This window comes from Mandrillus leucophaeus, unplaced genomic scaffold (genome assembly GCF_000951045.1).
Source record: "Mandrillus leucophaeus isolate KB7577 unplaced genomic scaffold, Mleu.le_1.0 Scaffold1618, whole genome shotgun sequence".
NCBI lineage: Eukaryota > Metazoa > Chordata > Mammalia > Primates > Cercopithecidae > Mandrillus > Mandrillus leucophaeus.
The window spans coordinates 71,325-96,211 of record NW_012101608.1 but is presented as its reverse complement, the minus strand read 5'-3'; the positions used below and the strand labels follow the sequence as shown (position 1 = coordinate 96,211).

At 35.0% G+C, this 24,887-nt stretch overlaps 1 protein-coding gene across 1 annotated transcript in view; it reads right to left on the bottom strand.

The window, feature by feature from the left end:
• Positions 1-24,887, bottom strand: part of LOC105536632 (laminin subunit alpha-2-like) — a gene marked incomplete at both ends in the record, with an annotated part of 153,056 nt that overhangs the window by 69,549 nt on the left and 58,620 nt on the right. The window contains one exon of the mRNA XM_011976035.1: positions 19,741-19,983. Within this exon, the coding sequence (XP_011831425.1) occupies positions 19,741-19,983 (243 nt within the window). The remainder of the gene's footprint in view (positions 1-19,740; positions 19,984-24,887) is intronic.

Genomic DNA, 24,887 nt, shown 5'->3' with positions numbered 1-24,887 from the left:
TTTTATTAGACACAATCACCTCTGTAAGATGAGCATTCTTCTCCAGCACAATGCTATAAAATAGGTTGTTAATTCATTCGTTCAACTATTTCAGTGTACATTTTTATTTTCTTCATTTTATCCTGCTGATCACAATTCATTTCTTTTCATTATCAGATATTTGGCAGGGAGTCACATTGATTTTCTTTCATGGGTAAGGCAAGCAAAGTTTAGTTAATGTTCCTCTTATTATGGTTCATGTCACTATTCCTCCAACATGATATAAGTCTAAAGTATGTATCCTGTAGTATCCACATGCTTATGCAAACACAGGCACTTTGAAGGCAGGTTCATGATTGTGGCTAAGCATGCAGACTGTACCATCAGCCTGGGTTCAAATCCTGACTCTGCCACTTACTAGCTGTATAAACTTGGGCAAGGTAATATTGCCCATCAGTTTTCTTATTTGCAAAATGGGAACAATAAGAGTGTACATTGCATGAGGTTACTGTAAAGGTTTAATGAGTTACCAGATGCAAGGCATTTAGAATGGTACTTGGCGCATGGCACATGATCAAGGAATGTGAGCTATTATCACTCAAAGTGTGTGCTAGAAAAATATATTGGTTCTAACCAGAACCCATCTGAAAAAAACATTTTTGCATGGCAGTAGGCTGCCTCTCTGTTTTTGTAGAAGTACATTCTGTACTTTAGACTACCTGGCAACAAATACGGATGCTTAAGTGTCTGTCAAGTAATTCAACTCTGAGAATTTGTCTGCACATCTGACATTTGAGAGTGACAACAAAGTGGACATACTAAGCGCCCATCCCCTGTACTCCTTCATGAATTAAGTTAGACTGTTCCAAAAGTACAGAATTAAATCATATTATCTTAGTTCCTCAGAGACACATGAATCACCACTGAGTAAAAAATTTAAGAGAATATCTTTAGCTTTCTTATGCTGCAGAAATAAGCAAGTAATATTGTCCTTTGCACTAGTGATGCTTGAAATCCTTATACTTTTTTCTACCTGATGTCCTTACATAAGGACTGCATTAAATTTGCTCTGAGAATTCATTGCCAATGAAATGTTCATCTTGAAAATTTGAAAGCTTTCTTCTTTGTCAGACACTAGATAATTTAACATTTTCTTTTTTGGCCCTAATTGTCTGACAATTCTGCATTAAATTACAAGTTCAACTGCAACAACTAACTCATCCCAGATGAACAGCTAGTGTGCATTTTTCTTTCTTTTTTTTGTTCAGTGAAATTTTAATTTTTTGTCTTTTTAAGTTGTGTTTTGTCATGTATGCCACCTTGACACTTTTCTCAAAGACAAGTATAAAAAGTACACTTCTTTAACATGCAGTGGTAATAAATTCATTTATTTTTGTCATCTCTTCATTCAGTTGCTCATCTAGTATTATTGAGCACCAATCTTGCTATGTATAAGAAAAATAGTAAAAAACGAGACAACCTGCAAGTCCTTAATTTCTTTAAAGTAGTTATAAGAAAATAATATATTGAAGAAAATAACTGTTTTCAGAATGAATACATGCATAAAATGTATGTTATTGAAATTGTTTCTCTGATACTGTTAATTCATCTCCTTTAAAAACTGCCTTTTAATCTGTGAATATGACATAAATCTTTTTTAAACAATTATATTAAAAAATAATACAACTAAGCGAATGGAAAAACCTTTCACACAAATCATCTTGGTTGGATACATATCCGAAAAATATTCAGAAGATTTTAGAACTATTCATAGCTGTGGTCAGAACTTCAGGACATTCCTTTGACTGTCTCAATATTACCAAATTTCATCTGTGAAGGTGAATAATTTTGGGTGCAGGGAGATAAACAAAATCATTGAGAGTCATGACATGAAGTCATCGTTTTAAAAACAATCAACTACCAGAAAAAATTTAAAAACATTTTGAACAACATTCGAACATTGAACATTGCATTTAATTTAATGAATGTAGGTCTCTTTTATCCCTGCCAGTTTAATAGCTGGGACTTACAGTATTTATTTTATTATGGTGATTTCTGAAACTTTGCTTAATATTGAATTTACTAGCACACTTCATAGCCTGTGCTACAGAAGCTCAGAAAGAAATGATTCTCTACCTGCTTTTATAATGTCATTAATCAACTTAGTTTCTTCCTTTTCCTCCACTCAGAGTAAATTTCTAAAGAATAAGATTCAGTCACAGCTCTCAAAAAGCTTGTACTCCAAAAAAACCTTGTGCAAATCCCAAATTGCTAATTGCATGCATAAAAGCCCTAGGAGGTCAGGAAAAGAAGAAATTGTAAGTTGCTTTCTGCAATGTGCTGAAATAAATGATAACAACAGCTGTCATTTATTACATCTGCACCTTAGCCGGATGTGTTATATAAATTATCTCATTTAATACAACCAATGTGGGCAGATATGTATTTATACTTCCTCATTCTTAGATGTGGAAACTAAACTTCAAAGAGTTACCCAAGATTACACAGCTATTGATTGCCGGACCAAGATTCCAAACCAGGCCTGATTTCAAAGGCCCTTGCACTCAGCAACACCACCTGTTACCAGACTAAAGTCCTCCTTCTGTACAGATCTCAACCATTTCTGCCATGGGAAAAGCTGGTAGGAGAGAAAATAGACTGGCAGGACTTCAGATGAAACATGGTTTGTGTTTCCTAAGGAATTTAGGAATTGAATTTCCTAAGGAGGCTGTTACACTCACTTAACCATGTCTCTTTAAAAGGAATAAACAGCAGCTGGGAAAATACATTTCTTACAGAAGTATTCTATATGCATCAGACAAATAAAAAGACCCTCGACTCCAGATGTTAATGTAAAATTATCCAGATGCTACAAAATGATCATCCAGAATACCGGAGGCAAAAGAAAGCCCAGCTGAAAATTGATTTCAAAAAGAGAAATCAAAGTGGAGACACCAATTTGTATTTTTGCTAAGTTACAGAAGACTGGTCATTTCTCTGTTCTTTTTTAGTACACACATGTGGAAAGATCTCTCTTAAATGATAAAATAGAGTTGCAAAATTGGGAGTTTCCTGGCTTGAGTAATTAATGCACGGTTTTCTGGGCAACATTCTGGTATCTCTGTAACATTTTGCTTCTGTGTTGCTTTTGGATAGAGGAAGTACAGATCTCTGGGGGTGAAATGGAAAAAATAGAAGTCATTGTCATACAAATAATTTGTGTTATTAATTTATGTGGATTTTAAAATTTGAATCTAGAATAATAGGTTATTTTGTTATCGATTTTTCTGGGATTTAGGTGTAGCTCTAGTACATAAATGAATGACATATGCAAACACCACAAAATTCTAAGCTAGTTAGTTCAATAATCAGATTATTCAAACTAGACAAGTCAGTTCCCACTTTCAACTCCCAGGCATGATTTATCTGATCTGGCTGACTGCATGGAAGACCACACGTATATGTTTATGTGATGTAAACTGAGGAGTGGGCAAATGTACAAAGGAGTAGGTCATGGCACCCTCCCTCATGGAACTCAAAAGCTTGTAGCAATGCCTGGTAAAGAGTAGCATCTTTCAACTACCTAATCATGGAAGAAAAGACATTGGGAAAAGATTTTATGTTAAATGTCTGCACATAAAATACAGAGTTTTTTTTTTTTTTTTTTTAAAGCAAATACAGAAAACATTCATTCTTATTACTGGATTTAAAACAAAACAAACAAACAAGCAAAAGTTTATTTGTATTCCTATCTCAAGAAACATCCTTTTTGTAGTTTTCCTTTAGGGAATTGCATGAGTTATAATCGTATCAATGGGAACTAACAAGAATGTCATTTAGTTTTGAATCTTTAGCTGTTCTTTAACCTTGCAGTCTTCTAATAAGATGACTTGTTTACTCTTGTTTCTGCAGCTGTGAATTCTGGACAGGGTTGTAGTGATGTTATCTTTCAGAATAACCCCAAATCCTCTTTCCAGACCAGAATATCAAAGTATTGTTTGGTTCTGCATATATTTTGCTGATTACTCTTGACCTAATTATTTTATATCTGTTCAACCTTGATTTGTATTTACCTTACGCTGTACAAGTTCTCTTGGGATTTTTTAATATATAAATATCCTATTTGATCTGCATCCAATTTTGGAGTCTAAACTCTAAAGGGCCTGAAGATGCTATTTCTTTATTATTTAAGACAAATTTTAGTATTCTTGGAATTACTGATATCAGCTCCTTTTCACATTCTGCCTTTGTTTGCTTTTTTGATAAAAATCTCATTTGGCTAAAAAATTACCTGTGTTATTTTCAACAAAAGGAAGTTAGGCACCAACTGAGCTATTTTCCAGTGATAGGGATAAAATGCTCCGAACTCTCTCTCCTCTGAGTCCTAGTGTAGGGCCTTACCATGGAAGGGCTGAGGATGACGGTTATTTCCGGGTTCCCCTCTCAAGGGTGCCTCAAAGACACTAGTGAGCCTTGGCAAATTTCAGTTGAGTGTTTGTACAGGTAGAAGTGTATACCACTTTATGTTGCTCAGGACACCATTCCTCCTCATTTTGCTACTGTTTTAATTATCTATCTTCCTAAGAACACTATTTGTAGTCTTCTGTCTATGTTACAGGCTCTTTCTGCGGTCACAGAGTTTTTATTTGTTTGCTTTGTTTTGTTTTTGTTTTGCCTATATTTAAATGGCCCATGTTGCTTAATGGAATTAACTAGTAGAGGCTATGTCATGGTACCCAGACAACAAAATGTAAGTGCTGAAGACAAAACCAGTTACTTGGCTTTTGACTTTTCTGTCTGCCTTAGGATTCCATCAGTTCTCAGATGCTCTTCGGCTAGCCATACTCTCAAGAAAAATGTGTGTGCTTTTCTTAGCATGGAACACCAGCAAAAAGAGTACATCCATCTCCTGCCAACTGGATTGATTGATTTACGACAAGAACTTAGAATTCGAACATTAGCCCCGATTGTTTTAGGAATTATTAAAAGATTGTCAATGGAAAGATTTACAAAAACACTGGAGAAAATGAGGGGCTAACACATTGCAATTCCAGTGACAGAGCCTCTCATGCTAAAGAGTGACCCCCACATTATGTAAACATTGTTGGAAAACATTTATAAAACAGGATGCATTGTGTAAATTAAAGCTAAAACTCCAAATGTTTCTATTTCTTATGCTGCTAAACATCCTTCTTTTTATTTTAACATTTACTTGATCATAATCGTTGTACAGGGAAATAATTCTCCCTAAAATCTGTTTCTATGACATGTTTCTGCAAGGCAGGTGTTTTGTTTTTGTTTTTGTTTTCCCTAAGTGTACGTTTAAAATGTAATTTTCTCATCCTGAAACTGTTTTACTGTTCGGTACAAGCAGCCTCTCTACTCAATGTATTCAGTTATTCAGTAGGTGAAATAATTATGGTGAGTCAAGGCAATTTGCTAGGAACATAGCCTGTCTCCCAACATTCCCTTCCACATTTTCCACGTGGCAACCACACAGTTCCCTAGACAGGTCACTACCATTTTCTCTCTCTCTCTCTCTCTCTCTGTAATCTTGTAACCAAGATTTTTCTGTACTAGAGATCTTTTCTCTGACTTATTTCATCTCTTATCTAATCCCTCCAAAGCATAATGTCCATTATCCCCTGCACCTAAGACAGTGTTTGCCATAAAGGCAGTGCTCAATATTTATTTATTGAAAAAAATAGCTAAATGTTGAGGTCTACTCACTGGCTACATATACCCAAGAAAATTGTTTATGATATTAAATTGTTTGGTGTTAGAACTGAAACTGTATTCCAGCTCATTTTTGTTGTCCTCTTTTTTTTTTTTTTTTGTAATGCATTTGCTTAGTAGTGATTAATGTGTGCACTGGTCTTCCACAGCTAATTCAACACAAAAGTTTATCTTTCTGTAAGATAAATGGATGCAACATAACAAATTGAAATAATGGAAGAGAAAAACGTCTTTAATCCACTGAAAGAACAAACTAATGTGAAGATAAAAAATAACACAAAATTAAATCATTCTGATATTTTTTCTCTAAAAAGCAATAGAGGATTTTTTTTTCCCTTGACATAATCCAAGAATTTTTACCAACAGTCATGCAACAAAGGTAGTTTATCCTGAAGAGAATAGTGGATAAGTGCTGTAAGTGGATGTCAGGTTTTAAAATATGTAAAATGCTCCTAAAAGGTGTCAACTGTCACTCTTGATACAATGAACATCTACACATGTGATTATATAATACATATAAGGGTAACAGAGTGTGTCTATGTGAAGATACAGGTATATACATACATGCTTTATATTCTGTGAGCCAAAACAACACAGTTCTCAAACTTACTACTGGTAACCTGTATACCACCAACTTTCATGTAGTTCCTTATAACAACTGATACAATGCCTGATTATTAGTACAAAAATATTATTTGCTATTCCCCCCTTACCTACAAAATTTAAAAACAAATGTAGTATGATTCATGTTTAGTTTAATATTCACCATATTACTAATTTGGTAAAGAAAAGGCCTTCACAAATTAAATTATTATACTTATAAATTGTTTCAGCAAAAGGACTTGTCTGATTTCCCATTGATGCTTTTGCTAAAATGCTGCGTACATCTGAGGTTATGCTTAGGACAGTATTTCTGCAAGTATTTCTATTCATGTTTTGGCATATTATTAGTTTAAACCATATGAAACTGCATTTTAATTGACTAAAATAGTCAAATATTGGCAATTTCCCATGGCTCAACATAATAGTAGTAGGCTAGGTTTTAGAAGGTACTTATAATTTGAAAAAGGAAACAAATAATTCTGATTACTGAATGAAGTTAAAGAACAAATTTACACAAAGGAAATATAATTTTCTAACTTATAATCTTACCAGGACTGCCATTTTCCTTTGCAAAATAAGTATCAAAATAAGTATAGGATTTTTGTTATCCATGATTAGAATTTAAATTATATGTCTTATGTACTACCCAAGTAGCAGAATTGAGCAACAGTTTTCATTTACATTTTTCCAATGAAAATATTTGACTGTAGTCAGTCTGCTGTGGTGCAAAATAGTACACATCCTCGGGCTAGATTGCTTTGCTGTACATTTTTCTCCAGTTTTCACTTCATAGCAGGGGACCTAGTAAAGCAACTCCTGATATCTTTTTAAGTTTGCCTATAAAGTGTAATCATAACCATTCCACTCCTGGGTTACTTGTCTCAAGGACTTTTGATGATAGCTCTAGTGTTGAAATAGTTTCCCTAAGGATCAGAAGCTCATTTTAATAGCTTCAATATCCTTTGTTGTATTTTCAAGTATACTTTTGCAATAAAGATAATAGTACATTATCTTTCCCATGTAAGACTGATTAACTGACACACCCTTGGGTTTTCCTCAGTAGAGATGGTGGATGGCATTTAATTATCCACACAGTGTCGTACAAACCCTTGTGACCAATGGTAAATACACATTTAGAAAATGACTGATTGGACCTAAGTGTTCCATTTATGAAGTGGAATGATTATAAGGTTTGCCATCAGAAGGTCTGGACTGGACCTGGAGTAGAGATTAGTGTTGAACATTTACCACAATGTGACCTCAAATCAGTTCCTTCACCTCCATCTGTAAAATGAGAATAATAACAATTTTGGCTTCAAGTATCTCCAAAGCTTTGGTGAGGATCAGATGGAAGAATGCATGGTAGAGTGCCTTGTAACTGACATAGCGCAATAGACAAATGATTATTGCCAATATTATTGATAATACAAACAACAGTTAATCCACTAATCCTCTTCCTTTTGCTTGGGAGTCGTATTTTAACTGAAAGGCTTAAACTCTACTTAGGTAACGTTAAATAAAACTGATAACAACCAGCAAATCTAGCATGATCTGCCATTCCATCAGGGAATGTTTACTTGGGATTTTAGGCCTGATTACAGATGTCATAATATGAGTTTTGGCAACCTGAAGTGCTTCTTATAATATCAAGTTCATTTAATAGTCCTTTTCTTTCTTTATGTAGAGAATAAATATTGTTCCTGCTTCACAGTTCAGTAATCTCAATACACTTCAGAATTGGGACTTGAATTATTGACAACAGTTTATAATTTTCAGTTCAGGAAAACATTTTCTATAATAAATTGCAATGAATATAAGTAGAACCTTTTTTTTTTTTTTTGCAATAAGGTGCTAGCATATTTAAACGCTTGTGTGCCTATCTGTACAATACTAACAATGGCCAAGAGTGGATTCTATGAAACCATACTGTCTTTCACACAAGAAGTAACAGGTCTATACAATGAAATCTGAAGTTTATTTGGATCAAAACTGACAAGCTTTGAAGAAAAGTCCGGAAGATTAGCGGTTTAATAAATTGAATGGGATAGAGGGCTGGTCTTTTCTGACAATGGAATAGATGATGTCAATTCAATTTAGATGGAATTTTACCTGAGTAGTCAATTAATAACAAAAATAACAGAAAGAATTAGCTTGAGTCAAATAAAAGAAAAACACAATTTTTAAAGTTTTGTTTGACCAAAAGTGTATTTACTTGTTGGTTTACTTAATATTTTATTAAATTTTACTCTAAGATGGAGAATTACTATATCTCTGTCAAAGTAATATTGATATAATTACCTACAATTTGGAGAAATACATCTCTTTTAAGTCATTTAAAACCCTAGTTTCTACAGTCTCACTTACGTGTACAAAATGGTTAACTATGTTCCAAAAATATAATTTTACTGGTTTTAGCAGCCAATTTTAAAGACTTCATAAACTGATTTATGTATTAAGGCATTTCAGAATTTTATTTCAAAATGTAGTGACATTATTATAATGGGTCTCAACTATGTCTAACACAGCAGTTTGTTCTCTCTCATAGAAATGGGCAAGAAAAAGATTCTTAGAGGACTTCCTTATGGAGCATTGAAGTCGTGGTCAAAAACTGAAACGTGTACAATGCTTGGGAAGTTCTGCAGTACTTTGACCACAAAACATGGGTTCTGTTGCCCACTTATAAAAGTAATGCATTGACTAATATCTCCCTATTTCTCCCAGCCTCCGCCCCCAACACAGAATCAACAGATTCTGTTTAAAATGTTCCTGATGAGAAATCTTCTCCTACCCATTTTATCACCAGCCTATTTAATATGGTGTGACCCCTGGGACACCCACACACTAGCAGACTCCATAACCATGCCTGGAAAGAAGTTAAACTCAATAGCTCATTCTACAGGTGTACTGGAAGGAAGTTAAATTCAAATAGTAATGCTACAGTGGATGCAAATTAATATTTAAAGACATTTTCTAAAACTCTTTTTATATAGCTTCTGTTGGATCTCCTGTAATGTGATTCTTATTAGAACCAAATCAGATACATGTTTCGAGGATTCTTCTGTGAGTAAACCCATATCACCTTCCTTATATGTTTATAGTATTTGTTCAACCATTAGTCAATTATTTCATATAGTAAAATTTTAGAGGAATAACATGTTTTAGGAACATGGATAGCAAAAAACAAAACAAAAACCTTAAAACTGTTTTAACAATTATGCATGTAAGTTACTATTATTGTCTTGGGAAGAACTGTTAGTCAGTGGATCTTCTGTATTGCTATAGCTTTTGGGATTTAGTATTGAAGGGAAAATGTAAGTTCCCTTAAAAAGGAAGGTCTTTTAAGAACAGCTGAAAGGGAGGCTACAGATGGGTTGAATGGGTGGGGTGTGGGGGGTGGGATAAAGGAATACAAGCCATCTGTAAATGTGGGTTACTTTCACTGAGGTTTTTATGGTCATATTTCCTATTGCCATGCAGAAGCAATGAATAAAGACACTAAAATACTAGACAAACAAGATTATATTTAGGTATCAAAAGTGCAAAATAGGCTAAGAGTAAAATGATCAAAAGTAATGCAAAAAGTCACTTTAAAAATTATTAAAGAAAAAAATCTGACAAGTATGTAACACAATTGAAATACATGAAATTCCAGAAACAAAATTTTAAAAATATTTTAAAAACAACACAAAAGAAATATAAATATACATTATTTGCCAGAATAAAGCTTGAAGCAGAAAAAACTGATAAATATAAATAGACCAAGATAAAATTATTAAAATCAGCAATCCAAAATTATTAAAAAGATCAAAAAATGAGCAAGATAAAGAGGTTAAGAAATCAATTAAAGTGAAGGTAAAAAAAAAAACCTATTAGATATAAAAATGAAGTAATTCATCAAAGCTAAAAGGTAAAGAATTTTTTAAATCTAAAACATGAAAACACTGAAACCCCAAAATAAAAAATAAGCAGCAGCTCAAACTCAGACCTGTGCAACCTCACATAGAGTTTCAGCACGACCTGCTAAGAGAGGAGACTTCTGAGCCTATAGTGTTGAGCAGATTTTCCAGGAAACCCCAGACACAGAGGAAAACTTTTAGCCTTGTACCTTTCTGGTGCTCTGAGAATATACTGAATTCAAATCACAACTCCGAAAATTTCTAACTAAGGAACCCTGGGAAAGTTATTTGACCTCTCTGTACTACCTGTGTCTCAGCTGTAAAATGGGACAAGTATTAGTATATATTAATTTATACATGGGAAATTCTGAGATTAACACCCTCCATAAAATAAATGTGCAACAAATACTAGCCATCATTTGTTAGTGTTATTATTATTGTTGTTGTTTTTATTGTTATTTTTGTCTACTTAGTCCCTACATTAGCACTGAGACCCTCACCTATTCCTTCTGGTCCTCCAACTTCAGTAAGCTTGTGGTGTTTTGCTTCACTTATTCCTTCGGTCTTGTTCAGTAGCCTCTGCCCTCCCTAGCCATGGCCCCATGTGGTATGGCTGGGTCCCTCTCATGTTCCCCCATCGCATTCCAGGCTGAGCCAGCTCAGTCATTTCACAGTTAGGAGTGGGCTTAAGCCAATGTTAGCTACCGAACCTTGAGAATAAAAAGGCTGGAAATGCTATTATATTGTAGAGGTTAAAGAGAGGGTTGCCATAAAAATCTAATTTGAGCGTTTTCATAACCATGTAAACTGGCTGGGGCACATATTAGGTAGTTTACTCTTCTTTCTGAACCCTATTGTTAATCCTTGCAGAGCTACCTGAAAGCCAAATCCAGGTAATTCCCCAAAAGTCAGTGTGCAGTGTCTTTGTACCTTCTTCCACAGCCCTGGGCTTCTTTACCCAGCTTAACAGAAGCTTACCCTTCTATTCCATTTCAGTGGCTCCTGTTCCGCAACACTGAGAAAACCAGGTCTCTTAAATATTGGTGTTTTCTCCTCAGGATTCCATTCTCATTCAGTTTCTCTGGCTATCTTTGTTTTTCAACAATACTGCATTAATTTTACAAGGATTTGTGGATGCTTTCTGGGCATTATATATATATATATATATATATGAGGAGTAAGGGAGTCTATTAACTGATCAACAGAGAAAAAGGAGGAATATAATCCTCTTAATTTTATCTTTATTTTATTACAAAGATGTGTTTTTAAAATATAACAATATATTACCTTAAATAAATTATGTATTTTATGTGTGTGTCATTCCAAAATATTTCAGCTGCTCTGTGTCTTCCAACCAGAGTTGAAACATTTCATTTTTTAGAGGACTCCATATAAACCTCATTGTAAGGAGGTATTTTAACATTGTTGCTCCAGGTACTGACTGGCCCCTCATTGGTCTAAAAAGAATTATTTTTAGAGAAAGGAAGCCTGAAACCCCAAATAATTATTTACCTAAATTTCTATTCAAAACCAATACAAATTAGTGATACTCCACTGTTTCTCCCTAAAGGAACAATTGCAAGGGTAACTGAGAGAGGCTAGGTCTTCATTTCCATTCCCTCATTTCCATACAAACTCACATGTGAAATCATGTTATAACCTTAACAATGTTATATCAAAGGAGAATTTCTGAAACATTTTTTAATACAGTCTTGGGTTTGTGTCTTCCTTCTCCTGTATTTGCAATTCTAAGGATCACCATAATGTCAGATGATGAAAAGAGGAAGAAAAATATTCTGTCTGTATATATAAAATTCTGTCACATAGGAAATCAAAATAATATCAAAGCTCTACATACAGTTTACAAAAAAAAAAGTGACTTCAAGATTTAATGATGGTTTCTCCCGGGATTTTTATATAAGCCTGCCATGTTTCAAAGCAGAATCAAAGTGAATCTAAGTTCCATTGAGCTGCAGTCCAGGAGAGTGAGAAGGTGGTGGTAAGCAGGAAAAAAAATCATATGTAAATAACTTAAAGTTCTCTGTATGAGGAAATGGAAGCAAAATCACTATGGCAACCATGAATATTTAGTTAGCAGCCTAGTGACAATCCAAATAAATTAAAAGCAATAATCTGAGTCATAGAAAAGGAAAAGTCTCATACAACAGAAAAATATTATAATTTTAATTCTAGGATCTCTAAAGCAGTGCCATCTAGACAGTTCGTCCTCCTCAACATTATTACTGTGATTCTTCTCTCAGCTACCCCTTCGACCATCAATAACCTAATTTTAGTTAGAAGTTTATTTGCTCAACTCAAACCTGCGAAGAGATTCAGTCCACCAAAACGTATCATGTTTCTTGACAGAAAAGGTTAGTCTCTTTCTTCAGTTGGAAGTAGCTGGAATGATCACTATTCTTTCCCTAAATAACTGGTGCCCTTTTCTCCTACAGGGTTTAAAAGGCTGAAGCCCTGAGCTTCTGACAAATCTAATGAATTAAAAGTTCTGGTTTCAGGAGTAGCTATTTTTCAAATGCTTCTAGGTGATTTCCAAGTAAAGCCAAATTATCGGGGTGCTTCCGAGTGGCAGTTCTTGTTAGCAGTTCTCAATAGCATCTGGGCTACTGCTTTCGGCAGAGGCAGCACTTGGGCTGTGATAGTAGCTCTTGATGGCTTGGTTCCCTGCGGCACTGCTGGACATGCATGTTATGTAGCTGTTCCCACAAGAACTCTACCCTATGGTTGACCTCAAAGTAATGGAGGCTCCTGTGGTCTGTTGCTTCATACCCTGCAACTCCTCTTAGGGAGCTCAGTATCATTTGCTCAAAGCAGGACAAAGTAGGGTCCCTGCTGAGCCTTCTCTTGGCATTGATGATAGAAAATTGCTCTTCTAAAATAAAACTCTTTTAAGGCTTTTGCTCAAAGCCTCCTTCTATTTGCAGCCTGGATAGCGACACACCCGGTCATATTATTGTCCCGCCTATGTCCTCCATTATCCCTCCTTTGCCAGGCCTTGAGACTTGATACCTTATGATTATCTCATAGCTCAGAATGAGCTTCTCTTCTCCCTTTGGGTGCAGGCCTAGGATGCTAAGCTTCAGGGTTAAGCTCTTTCTTGGTAGTAGTTGAACCTAGTTATCTAGGGGACTGGCAAATCCACATGATTAACATTTGTTGATCTCTTGAAATCAGTGTGGGGTGGAGGGCAGAGAAGGGGCCAAACTAAACCATGAAGGGAAACAGGTGGGAGTAACTGGAGTAACAAAGCCAAATAAAACATCAGAGATGATGCAATTAAGATTAAAGAGGCCATAAGGAAAGGCTAGACCTCTCCAGTGATGATATGGACATAGGGCAGTATTGAAGTTTGGATAAAGAGGCTGAAATTGAGGGTTTGAATATCCTTTAATAGATCGATGAGAAATTTACCTAAGGTATCTTTCAGCTCTAATGTTCTAAAGATTTTGGCACATGTCTCAAAAATTCTCTAGACAAGTGGCAATGTAATAAACCTTAGACTCAGTAGATTTGGCGTTAGTCACAAGAAGACTATTTCCTATTAATGTTCTAAGCCTAAAACATGAATATTGTTGTCTAACTAGTGTGTAACAATTCAGACATGTTTATTTCATAATGCCTTGTTACATGGATGGGCCTTAGCTCATGCCTGTAATCTCAGAAGACTGTAACTTTAGAAGGCTAAGGTGGAAGGATCACTTGAGGCCAGGAGTTTGAGAACAGCCTGGGCAACATAGCAAGACCCTGTCTCTACAAAAACATTTTAAAAATTAGCTGGAGGTTGATTTTTTAGGTAGGAAGATTTCTTGAGACTAGGAATTTGAGGCTGCAGTGAGCTATGATCACGCCACTGGACTCTAGCCTGAGCAACACAATGAGAACCTGTTTTTAAAGAAGAAAGAAAAAAAAGGAAGGAAGGAAGGAAGGAAGAAGGAAGGAAGGAAGGAAGGAAGGAAGGAAGGAAGGAAGGAAGGAAGGAAGGGAGAAGGGAGGGAGGGACTTGTTTTTCTTATTTCTGACATATTTAAGGAATATTTTGATGGTCTGGAAGAAAATGACCATTCAATGCTTTGTCAAAAATATACATTACAAATCACAGGAAATATTTAGATACTGTTGTCCACATGAAGAATCTGTCTAAAATATATATACCTATTATGTAACCATAAAAATTAAAAAAAAATCATTTTAAAAATCTACCTATTAATAGAAGCATAAGCCCCATAAACCAATAAAAAAGAAACAAAAATATATGCATATATTAATAAACAATGACTGATGCAATGAGAAAACTGTTTCCTCTGTGGTATTGGTTCCCAAAATCCAGAAGCCCAGTTTTACCATGAGAAAACATCAGGCAAACCCAAATTGAATAATAGTCTATAAAATATCTCTAAGTATCTCTTAAAATATCTCTTAAAACTGTCACAGATAAGTGACTAAATGCCACATAGTACCTGAACTGGAACCCAGAAGAGAAAAAATGAAATTGGTAAAGTGAATGAAACCTGAATAAGGTCTGTGGTTTAGTTAACAACAGTGTATCAATGCTAACTTCTTAGTTTTAACATGTGTATTGTCATTATTTAAGATATTATTCCTAGGGATATCTGGATGAGGGAATGTGAGGATTCTCTGTAATCTTCATATATGTGTGTAAATTTAACATAATTCCAAAATAAAATTTCAAAATAAAAAAAAAAATTAAATGCATGTGCAACTTTGCTTCTATTTATGGTAGATTATACAGTAAGAGTCAACACTCTCAATGATAACAACTAGACAAACTGGATAAATATACAAAAACATATGTTTAAAGCCATGTGAGGGCTATCAGGAGAGTGAAGAATAACCTTCTCAACATCAAGGACAAAAGAGATGTCTAGACAGGTGATTGGTATGTTGTGACAGTTTTTGTCCTGTGAGCATTTTCCTGTCCAGAGACATGGCTGAGAGAATGAGCAGCACTTTGACAGCCCTGCTGTATTAGGAGGACAAAAGTTGGATTCCAGGACTGCATGGGTGGGACTTTGGTAATTCCCACGCACGCTGGCTTGGACTCCAAAGACAGGCAGCATGAGAATGAGCATATACTGGAATTAAAGCAGCTGTCATTGGGTTGTAGCACTGCTTTGAATCATCTGAATGTCCCAGAAATTTGAATCCCTAAAATTGAATTAAGTTGATCCAGAGTTCCATTGCCTGGCAGTAGCATCAGAAAATCCACACAGGATGAAAACAATATACTAGCTCTCAGATTATTTCTACACGTTCTCTTTCAAATACAACTTCTGTTATACAAAGATAATCAGGCACATAAGAATGTAAGACAGCATAAAAAGAATCAGCAGATGAAACAGAAAATAAAATATATCCAAAAAGGTCATATATTAGAATTATCAGACAAAAACTTTTAAAAATAATTTTTACTTTATGCTCGAGGAGATCAAAAATAGAATATTGAAACTTTTAGAATAAATCATATTATTAAATTAAAATTTTACTATAAATATAAAATTTCAATGTAAAATGAGAAACAACTTCTATTTGAAAATGAACCAGGCTGGGCACGGTGGCTCATGCCTGTAATCCCAGCACTTTGGGAGGCCAAGGCGGGTGGATCGCGGGGTTAAGAGATCAAGACCATCCTGGCCAACATGGTGAAACTCTGTCTCTACTAAAAATACAAAAAACAGCTGGACATCGTGGTGCATGCCTGTAATCCCAGCTACTCAGGAGGCTGAGCAGGAGAATCGCTTGAACTCGGGAGGTGGAGGTTGCAGTGAGCTGAGATTGCACCATTGCACTCCAGCCTGGGTGACAGAGTAAGACTCTGTCTCAAAAAAAATAAGAAAGAAAAAAGAAAATGAACCAGAGAAATTTAGAAACTGAAAAATACAATATATGATTAAGAATCCTATGAATAACTTTAATAGCAATATTTACATAGCTGAGAAGAGAATTAATGAACTAGAAATAATCCAGAAGAAAATATCTAGAATGAAGCTACAGAAAGACAAAAGGATGAAAACTAAGAAAGAGAGTTTCAGATACATAGTGTATACAGCAAAAAGTTCCAAGTCATTTTTAATTAGAATCATAGAGCAGAGGGAATGGGGAAGAGGGAATATTTAGAGAGGTAATGACTGAACAGTTCTCTGAATTGATGAAAGACATCAGTCTGCAGATATGTAGAAAATAAAAAGGTACAATCTACAGTAGCATTGCCCAACAGAACTTTGTTCAATAATGGGAATGTTCCTTTCTGCCCAATCCAGTGTAATGGCTGCTAGTCCCATGTGGCTACTGAGCACTTGAAATGTGGCTAGTGCAACGGAGAAACTGAATTTTAATTTAATTTGGATTAACTGAAATTTAGATTTGAATTACCACATATGGCTAGTGGCTCTTGTAGTGGGCAGTGAAGATCCAGAGCATCATAGTAAAACTACTGAAGAACAAAGATAAAGAAAACATATTTAAAGAAATCAGAGAAAAGTCACTCCAAAAGATAGTCATTAGATAGCTGCATTCTCTGCATAAGCAATGGAAACCAGAAAACAGTAAAATGTTCCAAAACAAAATAACTGCAAACCTAGAATCCTATATCTGATAACAATATCCCTCAACAATGGAGGTGAATTCTGTATGTACCGAGTTTAACACATAGGCATTACTAGAGATGAATTTGCATATTGGCTTTGAGACTTTTGAGATAAGAGTTGTTGCTGTCCTGTATTCTGAGAAGTTATCTTCTCAATGTGCCTCCTTCCACTCAAGCAGGGGGAGGTTTATCGCTCTCTGTACACGCTACTGTTGTAGTACTTATACAATCATGTTTTACGTACTGGTTTAAATGTTTGCTTCTCTTATTTGACTGTCACTTCTCTGTAAAGTTTTGAACATAAACGACTAATAATTGTATTCCAGATGTCAAGGATTATGTGAAAGTACACAATTTTGAAACTGAAGCTGATGAGTGAGATTTATTCCACAGCTTTGTCTGGATAATGTTAGAGAAAAGCATCCAAAACTTTTAGAATATCCTCAAATGTTGTATGATAGCCGAAACTATATTATTTTAGAAAATACCATGCTGCCTTAGAACAATTTTGGCATTGAACTAATTCATCTATTAAAGAAATTTAATCCCAGAGAGATTAAATCATTTGACCAAGGTCCCACAAATAACTGGAACCAGTACCAGAATCCAGGTCTTCTAATTCCATGTGTCTTTCTACTTACATTAGATCCAGCAATACTATATTTCCTCTGAACCATTTTTAAGTTTAGCGATTGTCAACTTTAAAAGACAACTTCTAGTCTTTACCAGATTATGGATGAAATATTTACCTGAGAATCAGAGACCTCAATTATTATTTCAGTTCTATTACCATTGAGCTGAGAGTCTTGGAGAATATCACCTGTCTATTCAAAAAAAGTAACATATTCCACAAAGTAAGCTATATAAAATGAACAGATAGCCTAGGAGAAGTCTGAATTTCATTCTTATTCTTCAATCCTATCATTCTATTACAGATATTTTGAATTACTTTCTGTTCCTCATTTCATTCACTTCCCTATGAGTGACAAATGAATATAAGGAAACATGTCATAGAGATAGTTCAGTCAGTTGCTCCTAATAGTAACCATCAATAAATAGTTTTTAGTAAGTGTTGTCTAGGAGTGAAAACAATATAGCCAACTAAAGAAACTGAGTAATTAACTAACAAACACATCTTTTGTTTCATATTGGCAGGCTGACTTGGTTTAAGAAATGGAGAACAATTATTAATGGAGAGAATGGGTAGGGTATATGCTTGTGGCATGCATTTTACATATCTGCCTAAGTGTATTTTGCATTGCTTAATAAATTTCTGAATTGAATCATTTTTAAAGGTATAGAATAGCCTTAAAATATTAGACAATTAGTAGTTTTATGTAAACTGAATCTAGGATAAAAATTAATAAAAATTCAACTCAAAATTCTTTCTGCAGTCCCTACCCTCCTATCCTCAGGCCAAACTGGCCAGGAATTGGATGCCTCTAGGCACAAAGCAGGTTGAACAGCTGTTTGACTCACTGCATTTGAGTCCTTGTCATTTGGCAGATTGAGATCTCTGCTGAGAGTACCATTTCGAATGTTTTTCCCCAAAACTGGTATTTTTGACCATGGAATTTGAAATATAGTGAAGCACTGGTATATATTAATACACAAATAGTGCCTAATGAGGGTCTGACAGATTTATGCCAAAAACCTAATTTTCTCTAGAAGTATTTAGAGATAACCCTAGATCGGCTGGGGTGGGCATGATAGAATGTACGGGTTTTCTGAAAATGTAAATATAAAAGATGATACTAGCTTCAGATGTGTGAGTATCAATGGAGATGTACATAATTAGGTAGGATGAAAGGAGGTGGGTCACATATACTAAAGGGAGACAAGTTAGGGAAATATACTAAAGAGGTATTGGATAATCCAAGAGAGTCAGTAAGTCAAAGTTTGGGTATTTAAGAGAAGACTAAGGATAATAATAAAAATAATAGTAGTAATGGTTTCCTTAATGGCAACAAAACAATAAAAATAGCACTTACAGAATACTTAGTGTGCATTTCAGCATTGTTCTAATGCTTTAAATACAATAATGCATTTATTCTTCTTGACAATTATATGAGGTAAGAACTATTATTATTCCTGATTTATGGGCGATGAAACTGAGGTGCAGAGAATTTAAGTAACTGGATCAAGAACACATAACGAAGCCAGAAAATAGAGAAAAAAAAAAACAAAAAACAAAAAACACCAATCCCCCCACCCCCACACACAACTAATAAACTAATAACAACTGAAGCCATGTTTAGAATATGTGGCTTAAAATCAATGAATGAATCTCAAATCTTAACCACGGGATGAAAGACACTGGAGAAGTAGAACATATTTGAAGTAAGCATATAACCTAACTTGCACATCACTGAGAACTTAAGACTTCCTGCACATCACTATTCCACAAAGCCTGACCCAGGGAAGAAACCCCACTGTAGCCCTATGGGGTGACAGCAGAAAAACATCAAAAGATTGAAAGAATTACTTTTCATTTGGGTCTTTCATGTGGATTACATTTCTTCACAAATTCATTTCTTTTGTCTCCATCTCAGACCAAAGTACACACAAATGTAAGGCCACCTGTAAGGTCTCCAGTCCTTCTCTAATCATTAGCAATCCTCATTGTTGAGAAAGTCTCTTTATATGTAAAATTAATCATTGACTTTCCAGATTAAACCTATTTCCTCTTCTCTGATCTTTACTGGAGATGGGAGACACATGAAGGTAGTTAAAATTCTAATCACCTCGGGTTTTTCTTTTTTATTTAATAACTCATTTAAATGTACTTTTGCTAAATCCTATTTTAAAATCTCCCTGACATTAATTACTGATATATTCAGGTCTTTCTGACAGGCCTATTTCGCCGTCTTAAATGTGCTTAAATGGTGAGTTTTCTCATCTTACCTCTCCATTTTCTAAGGGGTGTATCTTGGAGTAAAATGAAGTGCAGATGACCTCATCGTCTTTGGCATATGACGGTGGCCCAGTGCGGGGATAAATATTGTAAAGGGTTAGGCACTCCGTGTCTGTCACAGCATGATACTGCCAGGGCTTGTATTCAACATCATCAAGAGAGCGTTCCAAAATCCAGTTTCCAGGCCGGGGGGAGTTAGCTGCCTTCACAATCACATACGCAATCTGGAACACCTAGGGAGGAATAACAACAACAATAACATTGAATTCCCAAATATTGTCATCATTTTATGTCAAATGTAAGTCTAAATGCTACAGTAGATTTTATTTCAGATTTTATTCTATAATCTTATAATGTTGTCTGAAATGATTTTACCATTACAGGTTCATATTTAATAACCTTTTTTGCTAAGAAGTGATGTTTTGTTTTGACAACCATGGCTTTAAAAGAAATGGATTAAGATTGGATTTTAGTTTTGTAACAACTCATTGGCAACATTTCACCTGACATTTAAAGTTCCATTATAATTATTACCACCCAAAGCATTTATTAATAGTACATACGAATTTACTCACTTTACTATGTTAAAGACTGTAAAATACAAGCTAGAAATTCCCAGTGTAAATAGTGCTTGATAGTTTAGAAAACATGTTTACTTATATCAGATAATCCTCAAAAAAGTGCCATTTAGAGGGAGTTAGTATGCAGCAAAAACAACATAAACACATTCCTATGTTCAGATTGTGGTTCTAGCATTGTGGCAGTAAACCCTCAATACATGTCCATTCATTTACAGTCCCAAATAGAAAATAATGGATGAGAAATTCCAGTGTTATGAAGACAACTGATTGAACCTGAAACACATTAACTGAAGGGTTTCTGTACCTTCTCCTTACAAAAGGTAAACATGCAAGAAAAGGGGCGAAATAAAGAGGTATTGTTACTGTCGACAGAGTGACAATGGAGAGGAATGTGGCAATGCTCTATTTACAAATTTGTGTAGAATTTCAAGATGTAAAAAAAGAAATATTCTAAATGTTTTGTGGTAGTACATATCTGTGTCTTTACCAATGTAGTCCAAATAAATAGTGCAGAAACATTATGGAATGACATTTATATACAATGTTCTAGGTAGAAAGACAGATATAAACTAGTTTAAATTACTATTCCACCATCAATGTGTTGTTAATACAGTGTAATAATGAGACAGATGAAAAGTGCTATAGTAATAAAACAGTATGATATGTTCTTGACTAGTAAATGCTATGAGGTATGAGAGCTTGGCAGCTCTAAGCTCTAAGTGGATGAGATCACTGGTGGGACACAATTGGGAGGACAGGCTCACTACAATGTGATTAACAGGCCTGCTGAGCTACAGGGAATCCTGAAAGGGATGCTCTCTAGAAATAAATTTTATCTGCTTCATAGTTTTGACATGGTAGCTCATGCATACATGTATAGGATCTATGGTATACCCTAAGGGACTAGATTTAAAAATATAAAAAGTTGGTATGGAATGGGGTAATACAGGTGACTCTGATGCTAGTCCTTGGAGATCTTTACTTGATGCAGGCTTGCTTGAGAACCATGGAGGGGAAATTACCCATCGAATGAGTCAGAGTAGGGTTAGTATTAGCCTTTTAGGCACAGCTGTGGAACAACTAGTTGATAAAATACTGATGTGCTTCTGTACTTGTTGACAAATCACTGCTGCCCAACCTCCCAAATTCCTCCTCTCCCCTGAGGCCAGCTGATTGGCCCCAGCATAGGAAGGACAGCCAAGATATTTGTCCTGAGGTGTCTGGGCTTTGAGAATTCTGTTTTATTGAGTATCACTGCAGGTGAGAAATAGTGATGAATTTATATTTACAAAGGCACATAGATAAGTATAAATGCAGATAGACACACATATCTATGTATGTGCCTATAACTGCTTGAATATGCCAAGACATTTGGGGAGAGATAATATGTGAACATATTAAAGCTGTTTCCTTTGGGAGTCAATGAAAAAGGAGAAGGACTTTTATTTTCCATCCCGTATTCTGCTATATTTTTTGTATGAACATAAATGTTTTACTTTTAAATAAAATTATCTTTAAAATGAAGACAAAGTAAAATAAGTAACAGAGAAAGGGCAAAAGTAGGAACAACGTAGAACATGTTACACCAACCATTATAAGAGATATTTGCTACTTATGCATTTTTAGGTATTATTCATAAGGAATTGTTTTTTAGACAGTTCATATTGAACAACTCATCATGTAGAATTTCTTCATATAGAAATTCATCAAGAAACATACCAATTGATTAATCTTATAAAATGCACAGATAGAGTTGTCTCTACTATAATATATGAAATATCTTGGTCCTAACTACTGGTAATCCCAAAGTATTACTGATAAGGTCTTAAAATGATAAAGAAGATAAGGAAGACGAATAACTAATTGCTGGCTTGTAGAGGCCAGGGCCTCTAGCTTTTATATCTTTCTTTTTTCCCCCAGATTGAGTCTTGCTCTGTTGTCCAGGCTGGAGTACAATGGCACAACCTTGGCTCACTGCAACCTCTGCCTCCCAAGTTCAAGCAATTCTCCTGCCTCAGCCTCCCTAGTAGCTGGGATTACAGGCAGGTGCCACTGCACCAGGCTAATTTTTATTTTGTTCTTTTGTTTTTTTTTTTTTTTTGTATTTAGTAGAGATGGAGTTTCACCATATTGGTAAGGCTGGTCTCGAACTCTTAACCTCAGGTGATCCACCTGCCTCAGCCTCCCAAAGTGTTGGGATTACAGGCATGAGCCACAGTGCCCAGCCAGCCTGTACATCTTTAACCCATAACCCATTTCCCATTAGGAAAAAAAATGTACAGCTCACTGCCAGCTCTCATTTAATTTTACATAAACATGTTCGCTGAGGCTGAAGCAAATTTGACTTATTTTCAAAGTGAAAATAAAATATGAAAACTGTTCTTAGAGTTATTTCTAAATAAAACTTATCTCTAATCCTAATGTAACAGAAATGTATATGATGATCAGAATTTAATGATTTTTTTATGTAGGATTTGACATTTCTGAAATCAATAATTACTATATTTTGTGTATGGAAATACTACTATCAAACCCAGAATGCTATAAATAGAATGATGTCTTTTGTTTCCAAAGTCAATATGCGAGAGCATTGCAAAAATATTAATAAAAGCGAAATATTGCGTGGCAAACTTTGGGGATAATATGAGGACGGTAATCCACAAGTTATCTCGGGGTAAACACTGCAGCCACAAGTGCTGCTGGCAAGTATTCTTCGGGCAAATGAGAAATGGGTTACAGATGCTATATTTCTTACTGTAATTCTTCTGAAACGGTGGACATTTGATATTGATTATGTTTAATTGGATAGCCAAAATCATGTAATGTGCTTCTATGTTATGGTTATTAGTTTTATGCTGGTCTTTTCTGTTTGTTAAAGCTTGAATCCCAGTTAATATATATTGTCACCGGCAGGAACTAAGGCGTACATTCCTGGAGTGTTTGTCCTATTAGGTATCTGTGAGTTCAGACAATTACTTAAACTCTTTTACCCTCTGTTGTCCATTGTTACTTTTCTAAAGACACAAGGAGGGAAGAGATAATGAGATAATGAATACAAAATACTGCATGTTCTTGTGAAAGAGAGAACTTATGTAAACATTTCAAGTGAGCCCGTTTCCTTCCAGAAAAAATAAAAACATAGAGATATTTTTTAAAGATATAAAACAAAAAGAGAGATAACAAAGCATATTAGAGATCACAGGTACTCACTAAGAAAAATAAGACTCCACTAAGGTTATGGATAAAGAACTTTGCTTAGAAAGCACTCAGCATGCAAATATGGGACAGGGCCAAGTTCTCATGCAGCTACAATGTGGATTTATGACTTCATAGCTCCTGTGTTGGCTCTGGAATAATAGATAAAAATAATCCACGAAGAGAAGTTCTACTAGAGACCCCACAGACTCTTTCTATAATTCAACATAACTGCCAGCAGTAAGCGACATGGAAAAGCAGTCACCGCCTTAGAGAACACTGAATGAGTCCCATTTCAAAACAATATCCCTCTTTCATTTATTATCTACGGGTTCTTTCACATTCCATGCAAAATTAATTAAATTTGTTGGCATGGAGTTTCTTTTAGACTTCTTAAATGACTTGAAAGTCATGTAGTTTTTGAGTAAACTTTTAAAATGTAGTAAATAGCATTATTAAAAATGTAATAAATAGCAGTATTCTTAGCAGGCTTCAGAGTAACTGTAAAAATTTTAACAGTGATTTTCTAAGTACTGTACTCCAAATATTTAATGGCCCTAATAAAATAACTCTCTAATGTTATCTATGCTACTTTTATTAACTGTGTCTTGTTTTCATTATAAAGACTCTTCAAAATCAGTAGTTACAATACCACCTTTCCAGATGATTAACCCCCACCCCAATCTGTTCTCATGTGCAGCAAGGAAGGCAAACACTCCATTAATAAGTATTAAAATGCTATGACTGCTAGGCTTTGAGGAACCTAAGATAACATCGCATGATACCCAAGTGTCTTTTCTGTTGAAGGGCACTTGTTACAAACTTGGTGTCCTAAAAAAAATCTCAAATAACTTTAAAAACAATACCAAGTGTTTGACAATTTACGTAACAAAGGAAGCTTTCTATTTCATATTCAATTTGTTACTCATTTGCATGTCATCTAACAACATATCATTTAATTACTGATGCAGCATTGAATTAGGTGTTCCTCCTACAATAAGAAGAGTATTAAGAACTTGATCTCATTTAGTGTGGAAATAGAGAATAGGGTCTTTCTAAAGCATCCTTTAGTCTCAAAATAATAAGCAACGGACAATGATCATCACATAGAGTTATGTTTTCCAATCTTTTGAACATCATGGCTAAGATAAAATGATATTTGTACAGTACTGGGGTTTTTACCAGTGTTCAGGAGCCCTCATAGCCTGAAGTGAGCAGCCCAGGAACTCTGGGTACTCTAGACCCTGCCCTGCAGTTGAATATCTTAGCTCACCTATACCCATGTCAGTAAGTCTGAAAACCAGAACCAGTTTCTAGCACATGCACTGCTAAGTCTTGATTTAAAAAAAAAAAACCTCGGC